The 23,040-nt window shown below is 44.4% G+C and overlaps 1 protein-coding gene across 1 annotated transcript in view; it reads right to left on the reverse strand.

Moving 5' to 3' along the window:
• Nucleotides 1-23,040, reverse strand: part of hsdl2 (hydroxysteroid dehydrogenase like 2) — a 110,603-nt gene that overhangs the window by 75,524 nt on the left and 12,039 nt on the right. The window contains exon 2 of the mRNA XM_078571148.1: nt 14,944-15,107. Within this exon, the coding sequence (XP_078427274.1) occupies nt 14,944-15,107 (164 nt within the window). The remainder of the gene's footprint in view (nt 1-14,943; nt 15,108-23,040) is intronic.

Here is a 23,040-nt window from a genome sequence, read left to right on the forward strand (position 1 = left end):
CCCTAGATGCAACATTCATTATCTTCAGTAAACAAACATGAAGACGATTAGTCACAATGGATAATCAGTTAAGCCTGAACCAAGTACTTCTGTAACTTGCCAGTGACAGGATTTAAAAATGTTTAATTATCCCTGTGGCTTGCACAAGGTTGTGGTTTCAAAATCTGGAAAATTGCAGCTATGTGGAAAGATTGAATAGGCTGGGGTTGTTCTCCTTAGAACAGAGGAGGCTGAGGGGAGATTTGATTGAGATATACAAAATTGAAGGGGGCCTGGATGGAGTGGATGGGAAGGCCCTATTTACTTGAACAGAGGTCAGTGACTAGGGGGCATAGATTTAAAGTGATTAGTAGGATGATTAGAGGAGAGAGTAGGAAAAACATTTTCATCCAGAGGGCTGTGGGGATCTGGAACTCACTGCCTGAAAGGGTAGTAGAAGCAGAAACACAACTCATTTAAAAGGTGTCTGGATATGCGCCTGAAATGCCATAACCTGCAGGGCTACGGACCAAATGCTGGGAAGTGGGATTCGGCTGTGTGGCTTATTTTTCAGCTGGTACAAACACGATGGGCCAAGCGGCCTCTTTTTGTGCTGTAAACTTTCTATGATTCTATAATCCCACAAGAACTGGAGCACAAAATCTAGGCTGGCATTCCAGTATAGAACTGACGGAGTGCTACATTGTCAGTGATGCCATTTTTCAGGTTAGACGTTAAACCAAGGTCATACCTGCTTTCTAAGGAAGGTTGCATGGCACTATTTGGAAGGTGAACAGGGGAGTTTTCCTCTGGTGTCCTTCAGTCAGTAAAGGGTATGTAAGGAGACAGATTACTACGCCGGAGTGAGACGGAGAGCAAGTGAGTAGCAAATTAGGCTCACGTGGGAATTTGATGCATGGGGAAGAGGTAGTGGTGGGAGTAGGGGGGTTGGAGAGAGGTATGGTATACATCGGAATTATTCTGAGCTGGGGACAGAAGCAGCTGAGCAGAAACGGACCTGGGTGTAAACTTCACCTCCAGAGCAGGGTTTGAAAAAAAAAAATCGAACAGAGACATCACAGGAAAACCATAAGTTCATTGGTTGTAAAGAAGCTGATATTATGGAGTGTCTTTAAATAGCTGTAAATTAGAAAAACATATTATTTTTGAAGAAGTGACTACTTGGATTTGAGTAAGAAACACTTGGAATAAGGGGAAGTCAGGGCCAGTAATGTAAAGTAATAGAAGTAAACCAAAGTAAAATAAAGGTAACGGAAGGGAAGTAGTTAAAGCATGGCAGGGCAGCTTGGTTGTGTGGAACACATGTCCTGTAATATGTGGGAAATTGTGGACACTACTAGTGACCTAAATGACCACTTGTGCAGGAAGTGTCACCAGCTGCAGAAACTTGAGCTCCAGGTTTTGGAGCTCGGGCAGTGGCTGGAGTCACTGTGGTACATCCGCAAGGCTGAGAGCTACGTGGATAGCACGTTCAGAGGGGTGGTCACATTGCCAGTTAGGACCATGGAGGGAGAAACAGGATGGATGACCATTCGGCAGTACAAGAAAACAAGGCAGGTAGTGCTGGAGTCCCCTGGGGTTCTGCTTGCTAATCGGTTTTCTATTTTGGATACTGGGGAGGGTGTTGGTTGCTCAGAGGAGTGCATTCAGAGCAAGTTTGTGGCACCACAAGCGTCTTGGCAGTGCAGGAGGGGAGGCAGAAGAAAGGAAGAGCAATAGTGATAGGGGATTTGTTAGTTAGGGCAACAGACAGGCATTTCTGCAGCCATCGATGTAACTCCAGGATGGTATGTTGCCTCCCTGGTGCCAGGGTCAAGTTTGAGCAGCTGTAGGACATTCTTCAGGGGGAGGGTGAACAGCCAGATGTCATGATCCACGTTGGTACCAATGATCTATGTAGGAAGGGGGATGTGGTCCTGCAGTCAGAATTTAAGGAGCTAGGTAGATGATCAGCAAGCAGGACCTCAAAAGTAGTAATCTCAGGGTGCCACGTACGAGTACAGAAATAGGAAGATAAGGCAGATGAATGCTTGGCTGGAAAGATGGTGCAGGAGGCAGGGCTTGAGATTGCTGGTACAGTGAGGCTGGCTCTACGGGAGATGGCACCTGTACAGGACAGATGGACAGGTCACACCTGAACAGAACCGGGACTGAGTTCCTTGCAGTGCTGCTGGAGGGGCTTTAAACTAATTCGGCAGGGGTGTGGGAACCAGGAGAGAATATCAGAGAGAAATACCAAAAATACTGGGAAAGATAGATAGCACTAAAATAGAGAATAGTAAGTTAATAGGCAGAGTCGGAGAAAGTAATTAAGTCTAAATCAGGGTTATGCCGAATGTTTGTGAATGCACAGAGTATAATAAATAAGATTGGGGAGTTACAGGTGCAGATTGCCATGTGGAATTATGATGTTGTGGCGATAACAGAGACCTGGCTCAAGGAAGGGCAGGACTGGGTGTTAGATATTCCTGGCCACAAGGTGTTCAGCAAAGATAGGGCTGGAAGAAAAGGAGGAAGGGTGACTATATTGGTTAAGGAGAGCATTGCAGTGCTGGAGAAAGAGGGTGTCCCAAGAGGACAGAATCAATTTGGCTAGAGCTAAGGAACAAAAAAAAGGATATATTGCTCGTCTATAGGCCACCAACTAATGGAAAGGATTTAGCGGAATAAATTTGCAGAGAAATTACAGAGAGAACATTATAGTAGTTATAACTGGGGGCTTTAATTACCTGAATATAGACTGGGGTAGCGATAGCGTAAAGGGCAGAGAGGGGCCAGAGTTCCTAGTGTGTGTTCAGGAGAATTTTCTATAGCAGTATGTGTCCAGTCCAACAAGAAAGGAGGTAACTGCTAGACCTGGTTCTTGGAAATGAGGTGGGCCAAATAGATCAAGTGTCAGTGGGGGAACATTTAAGATACAGTGATCATTGTATCATAAGGTTTAGGATGACAGTAGAAAAGGACAATGGGCAATCCAGAGTAAGAATAATTAACTGGGGGAGAGCTGACTTCAATGGGGCAAGAATGGAGCTGGGCCGGATAGACTGGAACCAAATGTTGGCGGGAAAAACTAGCTCAACAATGGGCTACCTTCAAAGAAGAAAGGGTTCGGGTACAGACAAGGTATATTCCCTCAAAAGGGAAAGGTAGGGCAAACTAATTCAGAGCTCCCTGGATGATAAAGGAGATAGAAATTAAGATAAAGAAGAAAAAAAGTGTGCTTATGACAGTTGTCAGGTAGAAAATACAGTTGAAAACCAAGCTGAACACAGAAGGTTCAGAGGAGAGGTGAAGAAGCAAATAAGAGAAACAAGGAGGGATTATGAGTAAAGACTGGCAGCCAAAACAAAGTCCCAAAGTCTTCTATCAGCACAAAATAGTAAAAGGGTGGTAAAAGGGGGAATAGGGCCGATTGTGAACCTAAAAGGGGATTAACACATTGAGGCAGGGGGCATGGCTGAGATGTTAAGTGAATACTTTGCATCTGTCTTTATCAAGGAAGCAGATGCTAACCAGACCATGGTGACAGAGGAGGAAACTCTGTCACTGGAAGGGTCCAAAATTGATAAGGAGGAGGTATTAAATAAATTGTTGGTACTTGAAGTTGGCAAGGCACTGGGACCAGATGTGATTTACCCAAGGATATTGAAGGCAGCAAGAGTACAAATTGCAGGGGCACTGGCTGTAATCTATCAGTATTCCCTCTGCTCAGGGGAGGTGCCAGAGGGCTGGTGAATTGCAAACATCATGCCCCTGTTCAAAAATGGTTGTAAGGATGAGCCCAGCAAATACAGACCAGTCAGTTTAACTTCAGTGGTGGGCAAGATTCCAGAACCAATTATTCAGGATTGCATTTAATAGCCACATGGAAAAATGCGGGTTGATTTGCAAGATTCAACATGGATTTCTTCAGGGAAAATCACGTTTAACTAACTTGCTGGAGTTTTTTGAAGAGGTAACAGAGAGGGTTGATGAGGGTAGTGCTGTTGATGTGGTGTACATGGACTTCCAAAATGCATTTGATACAGTGCCAACAACAGATTTGTGAGGAAAGTTATAGCTCATGGAATAAAAGGGACAGTAGCAATGTGGATACAAAATTGGGTGAGTAAAAGGAAACAGCGGGTAATGGTTAATGGATATTTTTTGGTCTGGAAGAAGGTTTTTAATCCAGTTCCCCAGGAGTCAGTATTGGGACCTTTGCTTTTCCTAATATATATTAATGTTCTAGATCTTGGTGTGCAGTGAACAATTTCAAAGTTTGCGGATGATACGAAACTTGGAAGTATTATAAACTCTGAGGACAGTGTAGAATTTCAAGAGGACATAGACAGGTTGGTGGAGTGGGCAGATAGGTGGCAGATGAAGTTCAATGCAGAGAAGTATGAGGTGATTCATTTTGGCAGGAAGAACATGGGGAGACAGTATAAAATAAGGTTACAACTCTCAAGGGTGTGCAGGAGCAGAGGGACCTGGGTGTAGATGTGCATAAGTCATTAAAGTGGCAGGACAGGTAGAGAGAATAAAGCATATGACATTCTGGGCTTTATTAATAAAGGCATAGAGCACAAGAGCAAGGTGGTTAACAGGATACTAGTTAGACCTCAGTTGGAGTATTGTGTACAGTTCTGGGTGCCACACTTTGGGAAGAATGTGAGCACATTGGAGTGAGTGCAGATGAGGTTTACCAAATTGGTTCCAGGGATGAGAAACTTCAGTTATATTAAGATAGATTGGAGAAGTTGGGACTGTTCTCCTTGGAGAGGAGAAGGCTAAAAGGAAATTTGATAGAAATGTTCAAACAGGGTTCTACAGTGTAGATAGGGAGAAACTATTCCCACTCGTAAAAGGATAGAGAACGAGAGGGCACAGGTTTAAAGTGTTTTATAAAAGAAGCAAATGCGATTTGAGAAAAAACTTTTTCACACAATGAGTCAGGGTGGTTTGGGTCTGGAATGCACTGCCTGGGAGTGTGGTGGAGGCAGGTTCAATCGAGGCATTCAAGAGGGCATTAGATGATTACTTACACAGAAACAACGTGCAGGGTTACAGGGCAAGGCAATGGCACGGAGTCATAATGCTCATTCGGAGAGCCAGTGCAGACATGATGGGCCGAATGGCCTCCTTCTGCACTGTAACATATCTCTGATTCTGTCCTGGTCAACATATATCCCTCAACCAACATCACAAAATTCAGATTATCTGCTTATTATCACATTTCTGTTACTGGGAGCTTGCCTTGTGCAAATTGGCTGCCACATTTCCTATCTTACAACAACAACTACATTTCAAAAGTACTTCTTTGGCTCTGAAGCACTTTGGGGCTTGGTGATCACAGAGGGCGCTATTGAAATTCAAATCTCTCTTTGTTCTTTTATGTTTCACTGGTATGCAGAATGATAGCTTTATAATGGCTGGAGACATACCCTCAATCATCTCACTCCCACATTTGAGAATTTGCTCCCAAACACTACCACCTTTCGTATAACCCTCCTTAAAATCCACCTCTATAACCCTCCTTAAAATCCACCTCTTTGACTAAGCCTTCGTTCACCCTTCTAATATCACCTTCTTTAGGTCAGCATCCATGTTTGCCTGATTTACATGTGTGTGAAGCATCTTGGAATTTTTTTCTGGGAGTGGAGGGCTGTTAAAGGCACTAGAAACTTGTTGCTGCGTTCACCATCCACCTGTTCTATTTTACTACTCTGCACTGACACACAATACAGTCTCAGATCTACATTGTGCTCAATTTTGCAATCTCCACTCTGCGAGCCAGGGAAGCTATGTGAACTTAATGTAAAGCAACAAAGAACGTGTCCAGATAGGGTGTGAATGGCTGGAAAGGAGCCGGCTGAAAGCAAAGTGAACAAATAAAGAAAGAAACAAGACAAAATGGGGGAAGGGTTTATGATCTAAAAGTGCTGAACTCAATGTTGAGTCCAGAAGGCTGTGGAGTGCCAAATCGAAAGATAAGGGGCTGTTCCTTGAGATTGCTTGAGCTTCACTGGAACACTACAGCAGGCCAAGAACAGAAAGGTCAGAGCTGCAGATAGACGGAGAATTGAAATCACAAGCTCAGGGTCATGCTTGCAGATTGAACGGGGGTGTTCCACAAAGCAGTCACTCAGTCTGCGTTTGGTCTCCCCAATGCAGATGGGATCAGATTGTGAATAGCAAATACCGTATGCTAAATTGAAATAATTACAGGTGTTTGGGGCCATGGTAACACCTCTAACTCTACCATGACTGTTAAATAATATTGCGAAAGAATCTGGGGTTTAGACTGGAATACCATAAAAAAAATTAAAAAGGAAAATTGGCCAAACTCTTAAGGGATGGGCAGGAAGTGTCTGATCAGGATACAGGAACACTGTCACCCTGCCAGTGGGAACAATAGATTGAAAATCTTCCATTCTCCATACTGACATCTTTCACTTTGATTTACACCCAAGGAGGGAAGACAAATTAAAAAGGCAAAGCATTGGAATGACTTTCAAAAGGGTGCAAAAATGACAACGGTGATGTTACATAGTCTTTCTGATGGCATCATGACTGTTTATAGATTAAATCTTGAATGATTTACAGATATCAACAAAACTGAATGGCAGAATACCTTAAACCACACTGCGAAGCAATTCATTCCAAGTAACATAGCAGCAGCTTACTGGAGCACGATAAAGGCACTCTGGTGCAGATGAAAGGGCAAGAATAAAAGGTTGATTGAATTCCTGGGTGGTTTGATGCGTGGATGTTGATTTTTATTTGAACTACATTGTTGCTACTAAATATAATTCTGCCCCTCACCCACGTGTCTGGTACATAGAGAAACTAGTTTGTATAAAGGCTCCAAGGCAAGCTATGTGGCTATCCTGATATTTGCCAATATGGCAATGTGGTTGACTCTTAAATGCTCTCTGAAACGGCCGAGCAAGCCACTCAGTTGTAACAAACCGATATAAAGACACAAAAAAAGGGATGAAACCAGAGGACCACCAGCATCAACCTAGGCAGCGGAAACGACAACGGCAATCGCAGCCCTGTCGACCCTGCAAAGTCCTCCTTTCTAACATCTGGGGGCTAATACCAAAATTGGTAGAGCTGTCTCACAGACTAGTCAAGCAACAGCCTGACATAGTCATCCTCACGGAATCATATCTTACAGATAATGTCCCAGACACCACCATCACCATCCCTGGGTATGTCCTGTCCCTCCGGCAGGACAGGCTCAGCAGGTGTGGCAGCACAGTGGTATACAGTTGGGAGGGAGTTGCCCTGGGAGTCCTCAACATCGAATCTGGATCCCATGAAGTCTCATGGCATCAGGTCAAACATGGGCAAGGAAACCTCCTGCTGATTAACCCCCAACGGCCTCCCTCAGCTGATAGATCAGTGCTCCTCCATGTTGAACATCACTTGGAGGAAGCACTGAGGGTGGCAAGAACACAGAATGTTCTCTGGGTGGGGGACTTCAACGTCCATTACCAAGAGTGACTTGGTAGCACCACTACTGACCGAGCTGGCCGAGTCCTAAGTGACATAGCTGCTAGACTGGGTCTACGGCAGGTGGTGTGGGAACCAACAAGAGGGAAAAACATACTTGACCTCATCCTCACCAACCTGCCTGCCACAGTTGCATCTGTCCATGACAGTATCAGTAGGAGTGGCCACCGCACAGTCATTGTTGAGATGAAGTCCCACCTCCATATTGAGGATACCCTCCATTGTGTTGTGCAGCACTACCACTGTGCTAAATGGGATAGATTTCGAACAAATGTAGCAACTCAAGACTGGGCATCCATGAGGCGCTGTGGGCCATCAGCAGCAGCAGAACTGCACCCGAACACAATCTGTAACTTCATGGCCCAGCATATTCCCCACTCTACCATTACCATCAAGCCAGGGGATCAACCCTGGTTCAACGAAAAGTGCAGGAGGGCATGCCAGGCCTACCAAAAAATAAGGTGTCAACCTGGTGAAGCTATAACACAAGATTACTTGCATGCCAAACAGCATAAGCAGCAAGCGATAGACAGAGCTAAGTGATCCAACAACCAATGAATCAGATCTAAGCTCTGCAGTCCAGCCACATCCAGTCGTGAATGGTGGTGGACTATTAAACAACTCACTGGAGGAGGTGGATCCACAAGTATCCCCATCCTTAATGATGGAGGAGCACAGCACAGCAGTGCAAAAGATAAGGCTGAAGCATTCGCAACAATCTTCAGTCAGAAGTGCCAGGTGGATAATCTATCTTGGCCTTCTCTGGAGGTCCCAAGCATCACAGATGCCAGTCTTCAGCCAATTGGATTCACTCCATGCGATATCAAGAAACGACTGAAGGCACTGGATACTGCAAAGGCTATGGGCCCTGGCAACATTCCGGCAATAGTACTGAAGACTTGTGCGACAGGACTTGCCTCGTCCCTGGCCAAGCTGTTCCAGTGCAGCTACAACACTGGCATGTACCCGGCTACGTTGCTTCATCAATGACCTTCCTTCCATCATAACGTCAGAAGTGGGGATGTTCGCTGATGATTGCGCAATGTTCAGCACCATTTGCAACTCCTCAGAAACTGAAGCAGTCCATGTCCAAATGCAGCAAGACCTGGACAATATCCAGGCTTGGGCTGACATGTGGCAAGTAACATTCGCACCACACAAGCGTCAGGCAATGACCATCTCCTACAAGAGAGAATCCAACCATTGCCCCTTGATGTTCAATGGCATTACCATCACTGAATCCCCCACTATCTACATCCTGGGGGCTACCATTGACCAGAAACTGAACTGGACTAGCCATATAAATACGGTGGCTACAAGAGCAGTTTAGAGGCTAGGAATCATACAATGAGTAACTCACCTCCTGACTCCACAAAGCCTGTCCATCATCTACAAGGCACAAGGTAGAAGTGTGATGGAATACTCCCCACTTGCCTGGATGAGTGCAGCTCCAACAACACTGAAGAAGCTGGACACTGTCCAGGACAAAGCAGTTCGCTTGGTTGGCACCACATCCACAAACATTCATTCCCTCCACCACCGACGCACAGTAGCAGTAGTGTGTACCATCTACAAGATGCACTGCAGGAACTCACCAAGGCTCCTTAGACGGCACCTTCCAAAACCATGACCACTACCATCTAGAAGGACAAGGGCAGCAGATACATGGGAACACAACCACCTGCAAGTTCCCTTCCAAGTCACTCACCATCCTGATTTGGGCCAGGTTTTCCCGGTTGGGGGGGGGGGTGGCGCTCACCGACCCGTAAAATGACGCGGGATGATGTGGGGCGGAACTCCCGACCTCACCCCGCCTCATTTCAATTTTCAGGTCGGCGGGGGCTCAGCTGAATCAGCTGTGCGCCCGCCAACCTGTCAATGGCCTCTAATAATGTGATTAGTGGACCTACCTGTCCAACTTTAAGGTTGGTGGGCAGGTCGGGAGCCCTGGCGGGCATTGGACAAAGCATGAAACCTCATCCATGGGCGAGATGAGGTTTCATGAAGGTTTTAAAAATTTAATAAAAGTGTATTTAAAAGTGATGGGCATGTCCCAACTCATGTGACAGTGTCACATGTGGGGACATGTCAGGGAAATTTTTTTTTCTACTTTTAGGATTCTTTTTTACTGTGGGGCCGATCTCCCCGAGGCAGCACTTAGCCTCAGGGAGATGAGTGCGCTCTTTCGCACGCTTGCGTGAAAGAACGCACTCCCGGCACAGGAAATCCCCTGCCCCCCCCCCACCCCCCCGCACAGGGAGCGCATAGCGCTTCCTTGCTGACGTCACGTTGGGCAGGCCTTAATTGGCCCACCTATGTAAAATGGAGGCCGCGCCTCCACGCACCCGCTCCTGAACATCCCCCACCCGACGGAGGGAAAATTCTGTCCTTGGAAATATATCGCTGTTCCTTCACTGTCGCTGGGTCAAAATCCTGGAACTCCCTTCCTAACAGCACTGAGGGTGTACCTACATTACATGGACTGCAGCGGTTCAAGATGGCAGCTCACCACCACCTTCTCGAGGGCAACTAGGGATGGGCAATAAATGCAGGCCTAGCCAGCGACGCCCACGTCCCGTGAATGAATTTTTAAAAATGGCGTGCACACACTCTCCTTGGATCCCATTTACCCAAGTCCAGCGCAAATGGGTGAACAAGACCCAAGGCTTAGGGCCCCATATTTAAAAATGAGTGTAACGTACATCAGGCAAGGGTAGAGTTACAGTGAACTTACAGCATACAAGCAGGACTTTCATCCCAAAAGGTCAATGCTCCACACACATCTCCTCCTGCCCCAGCCCTCTCAGAATATTCCTTTTTCCCTCATGTGCTTATCTAGCTTCCCCTCAAAAGTTATTTGCCTTGGCAGCAAGTTCCTCATTCTCGCAACGCTCTCTGGGTGGCAAGCTTTCTCCCGAATTCCTTTTTGGACTTATTAGTGACTATCTTATGTTAACACCCTCTTTTGGGGATTTGAATCTTCCCATTTTTCCTGGATCTGTCTCGGGCAGTGCAGAAGTCGGAATTCCCTTGTTGCGAGAGGCTTGTTGACCTTGCAACAGGATTGAATCTGCTCGAAAAGGGTGGTTGAACCTACTGTGCCTACCCCGCAACAATTCAACAGCCTGTCCAAGATTCAGTATCTGATCCCATACATGTGAGCTGATGCATCCAGAGGCCATGGGAACACATCCCTGCAGAACTGACAATCTCCAAAAGACGAGGAGTCAGGAAGAAATTTGGCAGAAAATAAACTTTGCGAGGTATTTTTTTTCCAAGATTCTTAAATTTCAATATCAATGGACGAGGTTAAGCACACCTTGACCAGTGTTGGTTGTATGATGGATTCTTATTTATTTTGATGCTGCCCCTGTTTCCATTTAGCCCAAATTCCTCTCAAACCAGTGTCGTAATAAATGTCCCGATCTGATCCTAGTAAAACAGTCTTTGCCACCCCATTCCAAAAATGCAGGAAAATTAGTGGAATGCACACTACCCCTTCAAAAAATATTTTAAAAAAAGAACGTCCTTCAGTCAGATCACACAGCTGCTGACTAGCCTCCTTCACACACACTGTAGTCGATAGTAACAGGATAAGAATGCCAAGGTCGTACGGTGAGCCAGTTTAACAGAACCACTTTGAGAGAGGAATTTGCAATTGTATGTGAAACATTGCAATAAAGAGCATTCCGTTATCCTCGAGTCTACACCAAAATTAGTGAACCTTTCACCCACATTTTTTTTTGTTGCAACCCAGCTGACAATAGAAACATTGTTAAACCCCAAACCTTTGCACAAAGACACCCACGCAATTGTAGCTCTGCACTTCCAAACTCCCTCCTCCCAGCCTCCACCGGCTGCAACATGCCCTCTTCCTTTCCCAAGGACCACAGTCATTCATGACGGGTTGGCAATTATTGAAATGTCATTCTTCCAGTTCCTCACTCAAGTGTCTGTCCTTCATTTGCAATCTTAGACAATGAATGCTCTACTTTATTCAGTTGAGGTGGGGTGAAGGGTGGCAGAATCAATTGGCAGCCACCATCCTGTCCTGGCCCACAACTTTCGTCCTTTCCAAAACGGAGCCACTTGGATGGTGATGAGGAGTGAAGTGCCCTCAGCAACTTTTCCCTTCATCAGAAGATACAGGGGTTAATTTTAACACCTGCACCACTTCATGGGCCAAGACTAGAAATCATCGCACAGACCAGGGATTAAACTTTCCTGATGTCTACGGCTACATACCACATCCCAATGTGCATTCACCCATTCAGCCACTGGTGAAACCCAAATAGTTCAAGCCAAATTTTCCCCTCCCACTGCACTCGAAACCACAAGGGAACGAACCTGCACCCTGGTCTCTTATATTGCCGCTCTATGGTTATGATCAGGTGTCCAAGAATGGATTAAGTTAACCAATCCTTACCTAGGATTGATAAACCATCTCATCAGTAACAATAGAGAGCAAGTGGCAACACATATTCTACCAATCAATGCAGCAGCCTTTGTGCATTTTGGTTAAAGAAAACTTGCATAATCAGCACAAAAATTGCAACACGCAAGCATCACTGGAGAAATGTCAATCCTAAACCAAGATTCTGAATTTTTTTTTAATGTGATTGCCTCAGCTGGAAGACTAAGTGACATTTCTAAAGCAGATGACGATCAGAAAAATGCTGCCTGTGGAAGAAGTCCATTATCTGCTACAGCCATGAAAAGAATGAAGTAGGTGCAGAAACCTATGTGTACTATGTTTAATAGGTAGATAACCTTACACTGAATCAGGCAGAAGACATTCTGTGAATCACAACTATTTTATTGTCAAGCTATAGCTCAGTACAAATACCAGTTTCCACTCTTCCTTTCTGGACCCTCCCTTTGTCCAGAAGCAAATCCCACTACCGTGGAGAAATCAGCTCTCAAGTCCAGGCCTCAATGAGCATCACCTGCTCTCAATTCACTCTGAAGCTTGCCCTGGTTCACTCTTAAAGGGACCTGCATTTCTAACACTGTCATCCAGTACTGCACCACAAATGGTTTTGACCTCTGTAGCCTAGAAGGACAAGAGCAGCATGTGTGCAGGAACATCAACAACTCCAAGTTTCCTTCCAAATCTCACACACATCTTGACTTTGCCATTCCTTTCTTGTCGCTGAGTCAAGATCCTGGAGCACCCTACCTGACAGCACTGTGGGAGCACCTTTGCCACATGGCCTGCAGTGGTTCAAGAAGCTGTCACCTCTTCAAGGATAATGAGGAATGGATAATAAATGCTGCTCTTGCAAGCGCTGCCCACATCACGAGAAAATTTGCAAATGTAAAAAGCCAAACCACTACGTAGAACAGCAAAGAAACTAGCTGTTCGGCCCAACTGGTTCGTGTTGATGTTTACACAAGCTTCCTCCCACCTTACTTCAATTCACCCTGTGAGCATCTTTTATTCCTTTCTCTCTCACATACTTATCTAGCTTCCCCTTAAATGCATCTATGGAATAGCAAAAACATCTCCTTTTGAGGCTCCACGCTGTTTTGAAGCACCAATACGGATAGCTAGGGTGTTGAGATATAGTTCCAGGCACAAATCCGCACCTTAGATGGGTTATACAAGACAGTGGCAGAGCTTGGATGCTGCTCCAAGGATTGAGATAAATGCACTTTAAGGGGTAACATTCATTTCAGCTTCCTTTCTTGTTTCATGGAATGTGCCAAAGAGGTCCACAAGACAGAAAAAAAAACCTTGGACCCTTATCAGACACAGGCACAGTCTGTGCCTTTGCAGTGTTCAGGAGGATTAATTGTGCCTGCAGCAGATGTGAGACATTGACAGATTTCAGTTATCAAATCACTCAAGCACACAAACATGTGTGTTTTATTTTACCGTGTGACTCAGTATGTATCAATTATGATGTACCATTCTCAGTAACAAATTGCAACAACAGGCAAAAACATCTTTTCACTCAACATCCCATCCAGCTCATGGGGTAATTCAGCTCAAGGGGTGGGCAACTGGCAGGGATGTGCTCTAAACTGGCCATATGAAGGGAAATTTGACGGGGGGGCGTGGGGAATTGACAATCCCAACTGGTAGGTGACCACCAACTCTCTATGGCTGCTTCCAGGAACAATAGCTTACCTCCACTCATGAACCAGGTATGATCAGGGCACACCACCCAAGATAATCACAAAAGAGTTTTAACCTACCATCACCCGACAGAATAGAATTTTTCTTCTCTTTATTCTTTCCTGAGACGTGGGCATCATTGGCAAGGCCAGCATTTGTTGCCCATCCCTAATTGCCCTGGATCTGAGTGGCTTGTAGGCCATTTCAGAGAGCACTTAAGAGTCAACCACATTGCTGTGGGTCTGGAGTCACATGTAGGCCAGACCAGATAAGGATGGCAGATTTCCTTCCCTAAAGGACATTGGTGAAACAGATGGGTTTTTATAACAATCAATGATAGTTGCCATGGTCACCATTACTCAGACTAGCTTTATATTCCAGATTTATTAATTGAATTTAAATTCCACCAGCTGCCATGTGGGATTTGAACCCATGTCCCCAGAGTATTAGCTGGGCTTCTGTATTACTCATCCAGTAACATTATCACTACATCACCTTCTCCTCCAAAATACATGGGATTGGTATGGAGTTGTAAAAATACAGCATTGCTGAACCAGGCATATGCTAAAGGTACTCGAACTGTCCGTGTAGCTATTCTGCTTGGTCCAGTGTTTTTAATCAGAATTAACAGATCCTTTGCAAAAAATCTGTCCTGGAAACTGAAGTCCCTCAAACCCAGTAACATCCTGGTAAATCTCTTCCATATCTTTTCTAAGGCCTTTACATCAATCCTGAAGTATGGTGCCCAGAATTGTCCACAACACTCCAGCTGAAGTCTAATCAGTGATCAACTGTCAGTCGTGGCTCAGTGTACAGCACCCTCGCCTGAGTCACAAGGTGCCAGCTTCAAGTCCCACTCCAATGCTCGAATACAAAGGTCAAGGCTCACACTCCGGCGCAGTACTAAGGGAGTGCTGCACTGATGGAGGTGCCGTCATTTGGATGAGATGTTAAACCAAGGCCTCATCTGTCATCTCCAGTGGACATAAAAGATCCCATGGCATTATTTCAAAGAAGAGCAGGGGAGTCAGATGTCCTGACCAAGATTTATCTCTTAATCAACATCACAAATGCAGATAAACTGGTCATTATCATATTGTTGTTTGTATGCAAATTAGCTACCGCATTTCCTACAACAGTTACAACAGTGACTACACTTCAAGAAGTTGTTCATTGGATGTAAAGAGCTTTGAGGCATCCAGTGGTCATGGAAAGTGCGACATAAATGTAAGTCTTTCATTCTTTATAAAGCTCCAGGTTGACCTCCTTGTTTGTTTATTCTATTCCCCTATTACTAAAGCCAACTAACCAATACTTACTCTCCTCTGCCGCAGTGTATATCGTGCCTGGTAACTTTGGGTGTGCTTGTGCGGTTTTTGCGGCAATTACAACATTAGCACCATCTTTGGCTGCCTTCAAGGCGATCGCTTTGCCAATGCCACGACTGGCACCTGTAATGAAGAGAGTGCGTCCTGCTAGTTTCCTAGAATGGGATAAGAGGGGAGAAATTTATTAGAACTTGTGTTCGGATTTTGAAATTAAACCAAAAAAAGAGATTGCACACATTGTTTCTTTCAAACCACCTCCTCCTTGTTTCAGCTAAGTTTGAAGGGAACAGCATACCCTTTATTGTCTTGCTCCCCGCTCCCCAACCCCACCACTCCCCCTCCCCCCACCAAGTGTCCATCTTTCAGGCACGAGCCATGAAGCGACAAGTGCAATTATATCACCCACTATCGCCAGCACAGCTGAGACCTGGTAACCTGGCGCAGTCTCAGAATTGAACTTGGGAACTTAGCGAGCTTGTGAGGATAAAGTGCCATCTGGCCCAAGTCTTTTTAATTAACCTCTCGATCACCGCCTCTGACAATCTGGTTTTCACAAACACATCTAAACCTGTAATAACAATAGAAAAATACTTTACTATTTAAATGGAGAGATTGCAAAACTTGGTGGTACAGGGGGATCTGGGTGTCCTGGTTCATGAATCCCAAAAAGTTATATGCAAGTACAGCAAGTGATTAGGAAGGCTGATGCAATTTTGGCCTCAAAATGAGCAATGCTATCACAATGATTTTGCAATTTGTATTTATTACGAGAAGGTTTGTGCACTGAAGCCAGAAGTAATGAGTCCACCACCACCATTAGAGAGTTTAAAGATGAAATTAAAACATTTATTAACAAAAGAAAAGAAAACTTAAAACACACATAAGATTACAATTACACTGTTATTTAATCTTATAACAGTTCCCAAAATTCCGACTCAACTAGATTCCCAACAACACATCCCTTTCAAGCAACAGTCCAAAATAGATTCTTAATCTATAAAACATCCAACAAGATTACCACAAGCACCCATTTTTTCTAGAAGGGAGGTATTTCACAGCTTCTTTCTCCTTCCCACTTGACAGTGCAACTCCAAAGGCTTTTAACACAACATTGGTTACTGAAACAGCAGAGTGGCTAGAGGTTTTTTTCACAAGTATGTTTCACACAGTGTACCTTTTAAGATCTCACACGGCCACACCCCATGCAGCTTTACGTCCTTCTTTAAATATTTTTTTTCCCCTTTTGATCTGTAAATACCATTATTTCGACCTGTCTTTGGAAGTTACTTTTCCCAGAGTGTAAAAATCTTTCATGGTGTCATTATGGCCAGCAGTTTTGAGAAAAATAAACGTTATAACTTTGCCTTATTTATCTTGCCAGTTGTAAACATCTTACCATACCCCTTAGTAAATCAACCTCCTAAGTTATATAAAAATGCAAACTCCATTCACACTGTATCTGCTGAGACCTCATCCTAGCTTAACCATCTCCATTTCAAATGCTTGTTTTACACCTAACCCCTTTTGATGATTCAAACCTTACAGTCTAACAGTCTGCAGTTTACTTAAATTATTCACACACACAGAAACATACACGCATACAAACATATGCCTGCTTTAAAGTGCTCCACAGTAATATCAGGAAAAATATGATAGTTTCTTTACATAAGAGAAACAGTTGATGGGTATTAATTGTCTTTGAGCACATATAAATAGGGGATCCCAGGCCACATGTATTTGCTGCGGTCAAGGGGAGTCTGTGTTCCATGTGCATGTAGATTGCCCGAGGTTGCAGCCCCTCTTTCATTATTTGAAGGGGCTGGTGCTGAATTTTTGGTTGCACTTCAGCCCCACGCTCTTGATCTTTGGTCACCCCGTGCAGAGGGGGGGCAAGGAGGGAGGAGGACCTCCTCGTGAGCCTGCTCCTGGGCTTGGCCAAGGTGGCGATCAACAGGTCCAGGCAGCACGCGGTCAAGGGGGTCGTCTGGCCTGACTGTCTGCCCCTCCTTTGCGGCTATGTTCGTGGCCAGGTGGCCCTGGAGAGAGAGTATGCTGTGTCCACCAGTATGTTTGAGCCTTCCGCAATTGGTGGGCACCGCGGGGTCTGGGATGCATCATCACCCCCAGGAATGACATTTTGGTTTAATTAGTTAAGTTTCCATTCACGTTTTTGTTTTAGTTACAGCGCCTCACCAGGGGCTGTCACCCCCTCTCATTTCTTGATTTTGTTTAATGATTTTTGTTTCACCCAAAGAGTATAAATAGCTGGGACGCTGGGTGGTGCGGGAGGACAGCGGCGAGACTGAACTTATCAATAAACTCTCTCTTTAAAGAGAAGCTCTGTGTTTTGGTTTTGGCTTCACCAGCCAGCTTAGATCCTGTTAACATGGGAGATCCAATGCGCAAGTTCACCTTGCACTCATTTGCTGAGACCGCACCAAATGATTTACCTACATTTTAGCGCCCTTTTCATCCTTCTGAATTGCTTTGTCGTTTTCTTTATTTCCTCTGCATCTAATTCTATTGCGGTGGTAATGTTAGATATCAGTCAGCAACGCACTTTTGATATACAAGTTTCCCTGCTAGTTATTCCCTATAAACAGAGTAGAATGGGAATTGTTTTCTTAATTGGATGAGGGAAGAGAAGAGAATGAATTACAAGTGGGGCTCCCACTAAAGACATTATGTTTTATATATCTGTGGAATGAGCTGGTCATATCGCTGCGGCATTCACAGAATTTGGCCAAGTGCTTTACAGATGCAAAAAAAATTACTACATTTCAAACTAGTTCAGTGACAGACATATTAACAAAAGTTGGAAGTCACGCTCCAGCAGCTTGACAAGAGTGCAGAGTGCATTCAAAACTTGAACATTCCAGCCTCCAAAACAAAGGGGGGAAAGGAAGCTAGCCTTTTCAAAAGATAAACATGATGCCTCAAAAACAACATCTTTCAATTACACTGAAGGATTCAGTCACTGCACCGGACTCCAAACTCAGCTGCAAAGACTGCATACACAAACAGACCAGGCAAAATGGATTGAGTTCTTAAAAGGAGATTTAAGAATTATTATTTTACGAGTCACGTTATTTTACAGTGTCATACTAAAATATAGGAAAGGTCGCCACATTATGTAAATTGTACAAAAAAAAAGAGCTCTGCTTTTGTAACAGCGACAGAGAGGTTATTTTGACATTACAATGAAGTAGGCGAACATGACTGTCTCTGGTGGTTCAGCAGATCACTCTGTCTCAGAGTCAAAAGCTTGTGGGTCTAAGTTCCACTCCAGGACTTTAGAAAATCAAGACTGACACAGAATCTTTACAGGACAGAAGGAGGCCATTCAGCCCATCGAGTCTGCACCAGCTCTCTGAAAGAGCATTCCACTTCGTCCCACTCCCCTGCCTTATCCCTGTAACCTTGCACATTCTCTCTTTTCGGGTAACAATCCAATTTGCTTTTGAATACCTCAATCGAACCTGCCTCCACCACCCTTTCAGGGAGTTCCAGACTCCAGCCACCCTCTGGGTGAAAAAAAAGTTCCTCACATCACATTTACTCCTTTTGCCAATTATTTTGAATCTGTGCCCTCTGGTCCTTGATGTTCTCTTGAGTGGGAACCATTTCTCACTATTTACCCTGCCCATAGTCCTCTATCAAATCTCCTCTCAGCCTTCTTTTCTCCAAGGTAAAAAGAGTCCCAACCTCTCCAATCTCATAGTTACAGTTCTTTGTCCCTGGAATCATTCTTGTGAATCTCCTCTGTACTCTCTCCAATGCCTTCACATCGTTGGAGCCCAGAACTGGACACAGTACTCCAGGTAAGGGCTAACTAGGGTCTTATACAAGTTCAACATGACCTCCTTATTCTTGCACTCAATCCCCCTATTAATAAAGCCTCAGATACTATACGTTTTAACTGTTCTCTCTCAACATGCCCTGCCATCTTCAACGACATATGCACATATACACCGAGGTCCCTCTGTTCCTGCACCTCCTTTAGAGTCTCTCCCTTTGTCTTGTACTGTCTCACCATATTCTTCCTGCCAAAATGGGTCACCTCACACTTCTCTGCATTGAACTTCATCTGCCATTTATCTACCCAACCCACCAACATATCCTTTTGAAGTTTAAGACTATCTTCATCACAGTTGACAACATTTCTGATCTTCATATTGTCTGCAAATTTTGAAATCATGCCCTGCACACCACAGTCTAGGTCATTAATATATATCAGGAAGAGCACTGACCCCTGGGGAACTCCATTACAAACCTTCCTCCAATCTGAAAACCAACAATTTAACACTACTCTCTGTTTCCTGCCACTCAGCCAGTTTCTTCTCCAAGTGCCTACTTTCCCTTTTATTCCATGACCTAGAATTTTGCTCACAAGTCTGTTGCATGGCACTGTATCAGGTGACTTTTGAAAATCCATATACACCACATCAACAGCATTTCCTTTATCAACCTTCTCTGTTAACACCTCAAAAAACTTCAGCAAGTTAGTTAAACATGATTTTCCCTTAATGAATCCATGCGGGCTTTCCTTAATTATCCTGCACTTGTCTAAGTGATTATTGATTTTGTCCCAAACGAAACTTTCCAGAAGTTTCCCTACCACTGATGTCAAACTAATGGGCTGTAGTTGCCGGCTTTATCCTTGCACCCTTTTTGAACAGGAATATAACATTCACAATTCTCCAGTCCTCTGGCACCATCCCTGTGCCTAAGGAACACTGGAAGATTATCGCTAGTGCCTCTGCAATTCCCACTCTCACTTCCCTCAATACCCTTGGATGCATTTCATCCAGTCATGGCACCTTATCTATTTTAAGTAAAGATAGCCTAACACATCCTCGTTCTCAATTGTAAATTCTTCTAGTGTACCAGTTATCCCCCTCTCTCACCTTGGCCTGGGTAACATCTTCTTCCTTTGTAAAGACAGATGCAGAGTACTCATTTAATACCTCCGCTATTTCTCCAGCCTCCACGTGCAAGTACATTTTTTTTATCACTAATCAGTCCTAATCTTTCCTTTACCACCCTTTTATTATTTACACGCTTATAGAATACCTTGGTTTCCCTTGTATGTTAGCTGCCAGCCTCTTTTCGTGCTTTCTCCTTGCTTTTCTTATTAGTTTCTTTACCTCCCCTCTGGGACCTCTATATTCAGCTTGATTGGCCATTATATATATTTTTTTAATTCATTCATGGGATGTGGATTTCGCTGGCTGGGCCAGCATTTATTGCCCAACCCTAGTTGTTTCTATTCAGTTTCTGGTCAATGGTAACCCCAGAATGTTGATAGTGGGGGATTTAGTGATGGTAATGCCATTGAACATCAAGGGGTGATGGTTGGATTCTCTCTTGTTGATGGTCATTGCCTGACACTTGTGTGGCATGAATGTTACTTGCCACTTGTCAGCCCAAGCCTTGATATTGTCCAGGTCTCGCTGCATTTGGACATGGACTGCTTCTGTGTCTGAGGTGTCATGAATGGTGTTAAACATGGTGCAATCATCAGTGAACATCCCCACTTCTGACCTTTTGATAGAAGGGAGGTCATGGATGAAGCAGCTGAAGATGGTTGGGCCAAGGACACTACGCTGAGGAACTCCTGCAGTGATGCCTTGGAGCTGAGATGACTGACTCCAACAACCACAACCATCTTCCTTTGTGCTAGATATGACTCCAACCAGCGGCGAGTTTTCCCCCTGATTCCCATTGACTCCAGTTTTGCTAGGGCTTCTTGATGCCACATTTTTGTCAAATGCAGCCTTGGATGTCAAGGGGAGTCACTCCCGGCTCACCTCGGGAGTTCAGCTCTTTTGTCTATGTTTGAACCAAGGCTGTAACGTGATCAGGAGCTGAGTGGACCTGGCAGAACCCAAACTGGACGTCAGTGAGCAGGTTATTGCTAAGCAAGTGCCGCCTGACAGCACTGTTGATGACCCCTTCCATTACTTTGCTGATGATGGAGAGTAGACTGATGGGGCGGTAACTGGTCGAGTTGGATTTGTCCTGCTTTTTGTGTACAGGACACACCTGGGCAATTTTCCACATAGCTGGGTAGATGCCAACATTGTAGCTGTACTGGAACAGCTTGGCTAGGGACGCAGCAAGTTCTGGAGCACAAGTCTTCAGTACTATTGACGGGATATTGTCAGGACCCATAGCCTTTGTACTATCCAGGGCCTTCAGCCACTTCTTGATATCACGGTGGAGTGAAATGAATTGGCTGAAGGCTGGCATCTGTGATGCTGGGAACCATTTGGCACTTCTGGCTGAAGATTGCAGCAAATGCTTCAGCCGCATCTTCTGCACTGATGTGCTGGGCTCCTCCATCATTGAGGATGGGGATATTTGTGGAGCCTCCTCCTCCAGTGAGTTGTTTAATTGCCCACCATTCATGACTGGATGTGGCAGAACTGTTTTCTACCTGACATCTGTCGTACGCGCACTTCTTCCTTTTCATCTTCACCTCTATCTCTCTGATTATCCAGGACACTCCAGATTTATTTGTCCTACCTTTCCCCTTCAAGGGAACATACCTTGACATTTCCTGTAATACCTTTTCTTTGAAGGTGGCCCATTGTTCAGCCACCATCCTTTCTGCTAACATTTGATTCAAACTCACTTGACTCAGATGCATTCTCACCCCATCGAAGCTGGCTTTCCCCCAATTCATTATCTATGCTCTGGATTATGCCATGTCCTTTTCCATGACAAACCTAAACCTCATGATACAATGCTCACTGTCCCCTAGAGGCTCTCCCACTGATATTTTTATTCCACTTGGGCCAACTCATTTCCCAGAACCCGGTCCAAAAGTGCATGTCCTCTCGTTGGACTGGAAACAAACTGCTGCAGAAAATTATCTTGAACACATTCCAGGAACTCCTCTCTTGTCCCTTTGTACCATTCCCGTGCCAGTCCAGATTTGGATAATTGAAGTCCCCCATTAAGATTACTCTAATTCTTGCACCTGTCTGTAATTTTTTTGGAAATTTGTTTCTACATATCCCTTGCAATAGTTGGTGGTCTATATATGACACCAATCAATGTTATTCCACCTTTTTCATTACTTACCTCTAGCCAGAAAGATTCTGTCCTGGACCCCTCTGGAACATCCTCTCTCTCCAGTACTGTAATGCCATCTTTAATCAATTTTGCCACTCCTCTCCCCACCCTTTTCTTCCTTTCCTATCTCTCCTAAACACTTTGTACGCAGGAATATTTGACGCCCATTCCTGCTCTTCTCTGAGCCAGGTCTCTGTTATAGCAATATCATAGTTTCATTTGTCAGCCTGTGCCTGCAGTTCACCAATCTTATTAACCACACTCCGTGCATTCACATACATGCACATTCGCCCTGAATTTGGCTTTTATTTTCCCCCTCATTCTGACCCCACCTAATGGCTTACTGTGATAAAAGCAAAAAACTGCGGGTGCTAGAAATCCAAAACAAAAACAAAAATACCTGGAAAAACTCAGCAGGTCTGACAGAATCTGCTGAGAGGAACACAGTTAACGTTTCGAATCCGTATGACTCTTCAACAGAACAGTTCAGATGCTATCAGGCCTGCTGAGTTTTTCCAGGTATTTTTGTTTTTGTAATGGCTTACCATTACTGACTAATTCTATCAAACTCTCCCTTAAAACTACTCACCTGATATATCCTCGTTATCAGTTGACAATTCCACTGCAGAACTAAGGGAGTGCTGCACTGTCTAAGTTGTTGTCTTTCAGATAAGATTTTCCACCTGAACTTGTGGCATTATTTGAAGAAACGCAAAAATAATTTGTCCTAGTGTAGTGGTCAATATATATCCTTCAATTGACATTACTATCTGGTTCATTTTCTAATTGGTGTTTGTGGCAGTGTGCTGTGCACAGACTGGATGTGGTAACTGAATGCAACTCTGTCTTTCTCCATGTATTGTAGATGAAGGGCACCCTGAAAAGAGTGAGAGCCGAGCTCCAGCAGTTTGATAACCGAAAATTTTAATCTCCAAACTAAGGGAAAAAGTTGATCCTTCAAAGGATCAAAACCAATAGGCAAAAAATTATATTCAATACATGACAAGG

This window comes from Cetorhinus maximus, chromosome 2 (genome assembly GCF_964194155.1).
Source record: "Cetorhinus maximus chromosome 2, sCetMax3.hap1.1, whole genome shotgun sequence".
Taxonomy (NCBI): domain Eukaryota; kingdom Metazoa; phylum Chordata; class Chondrichthyes; order Lamniformes; family Cetorhinidae; genus Cetorhinus; species Cetorhinus maximus.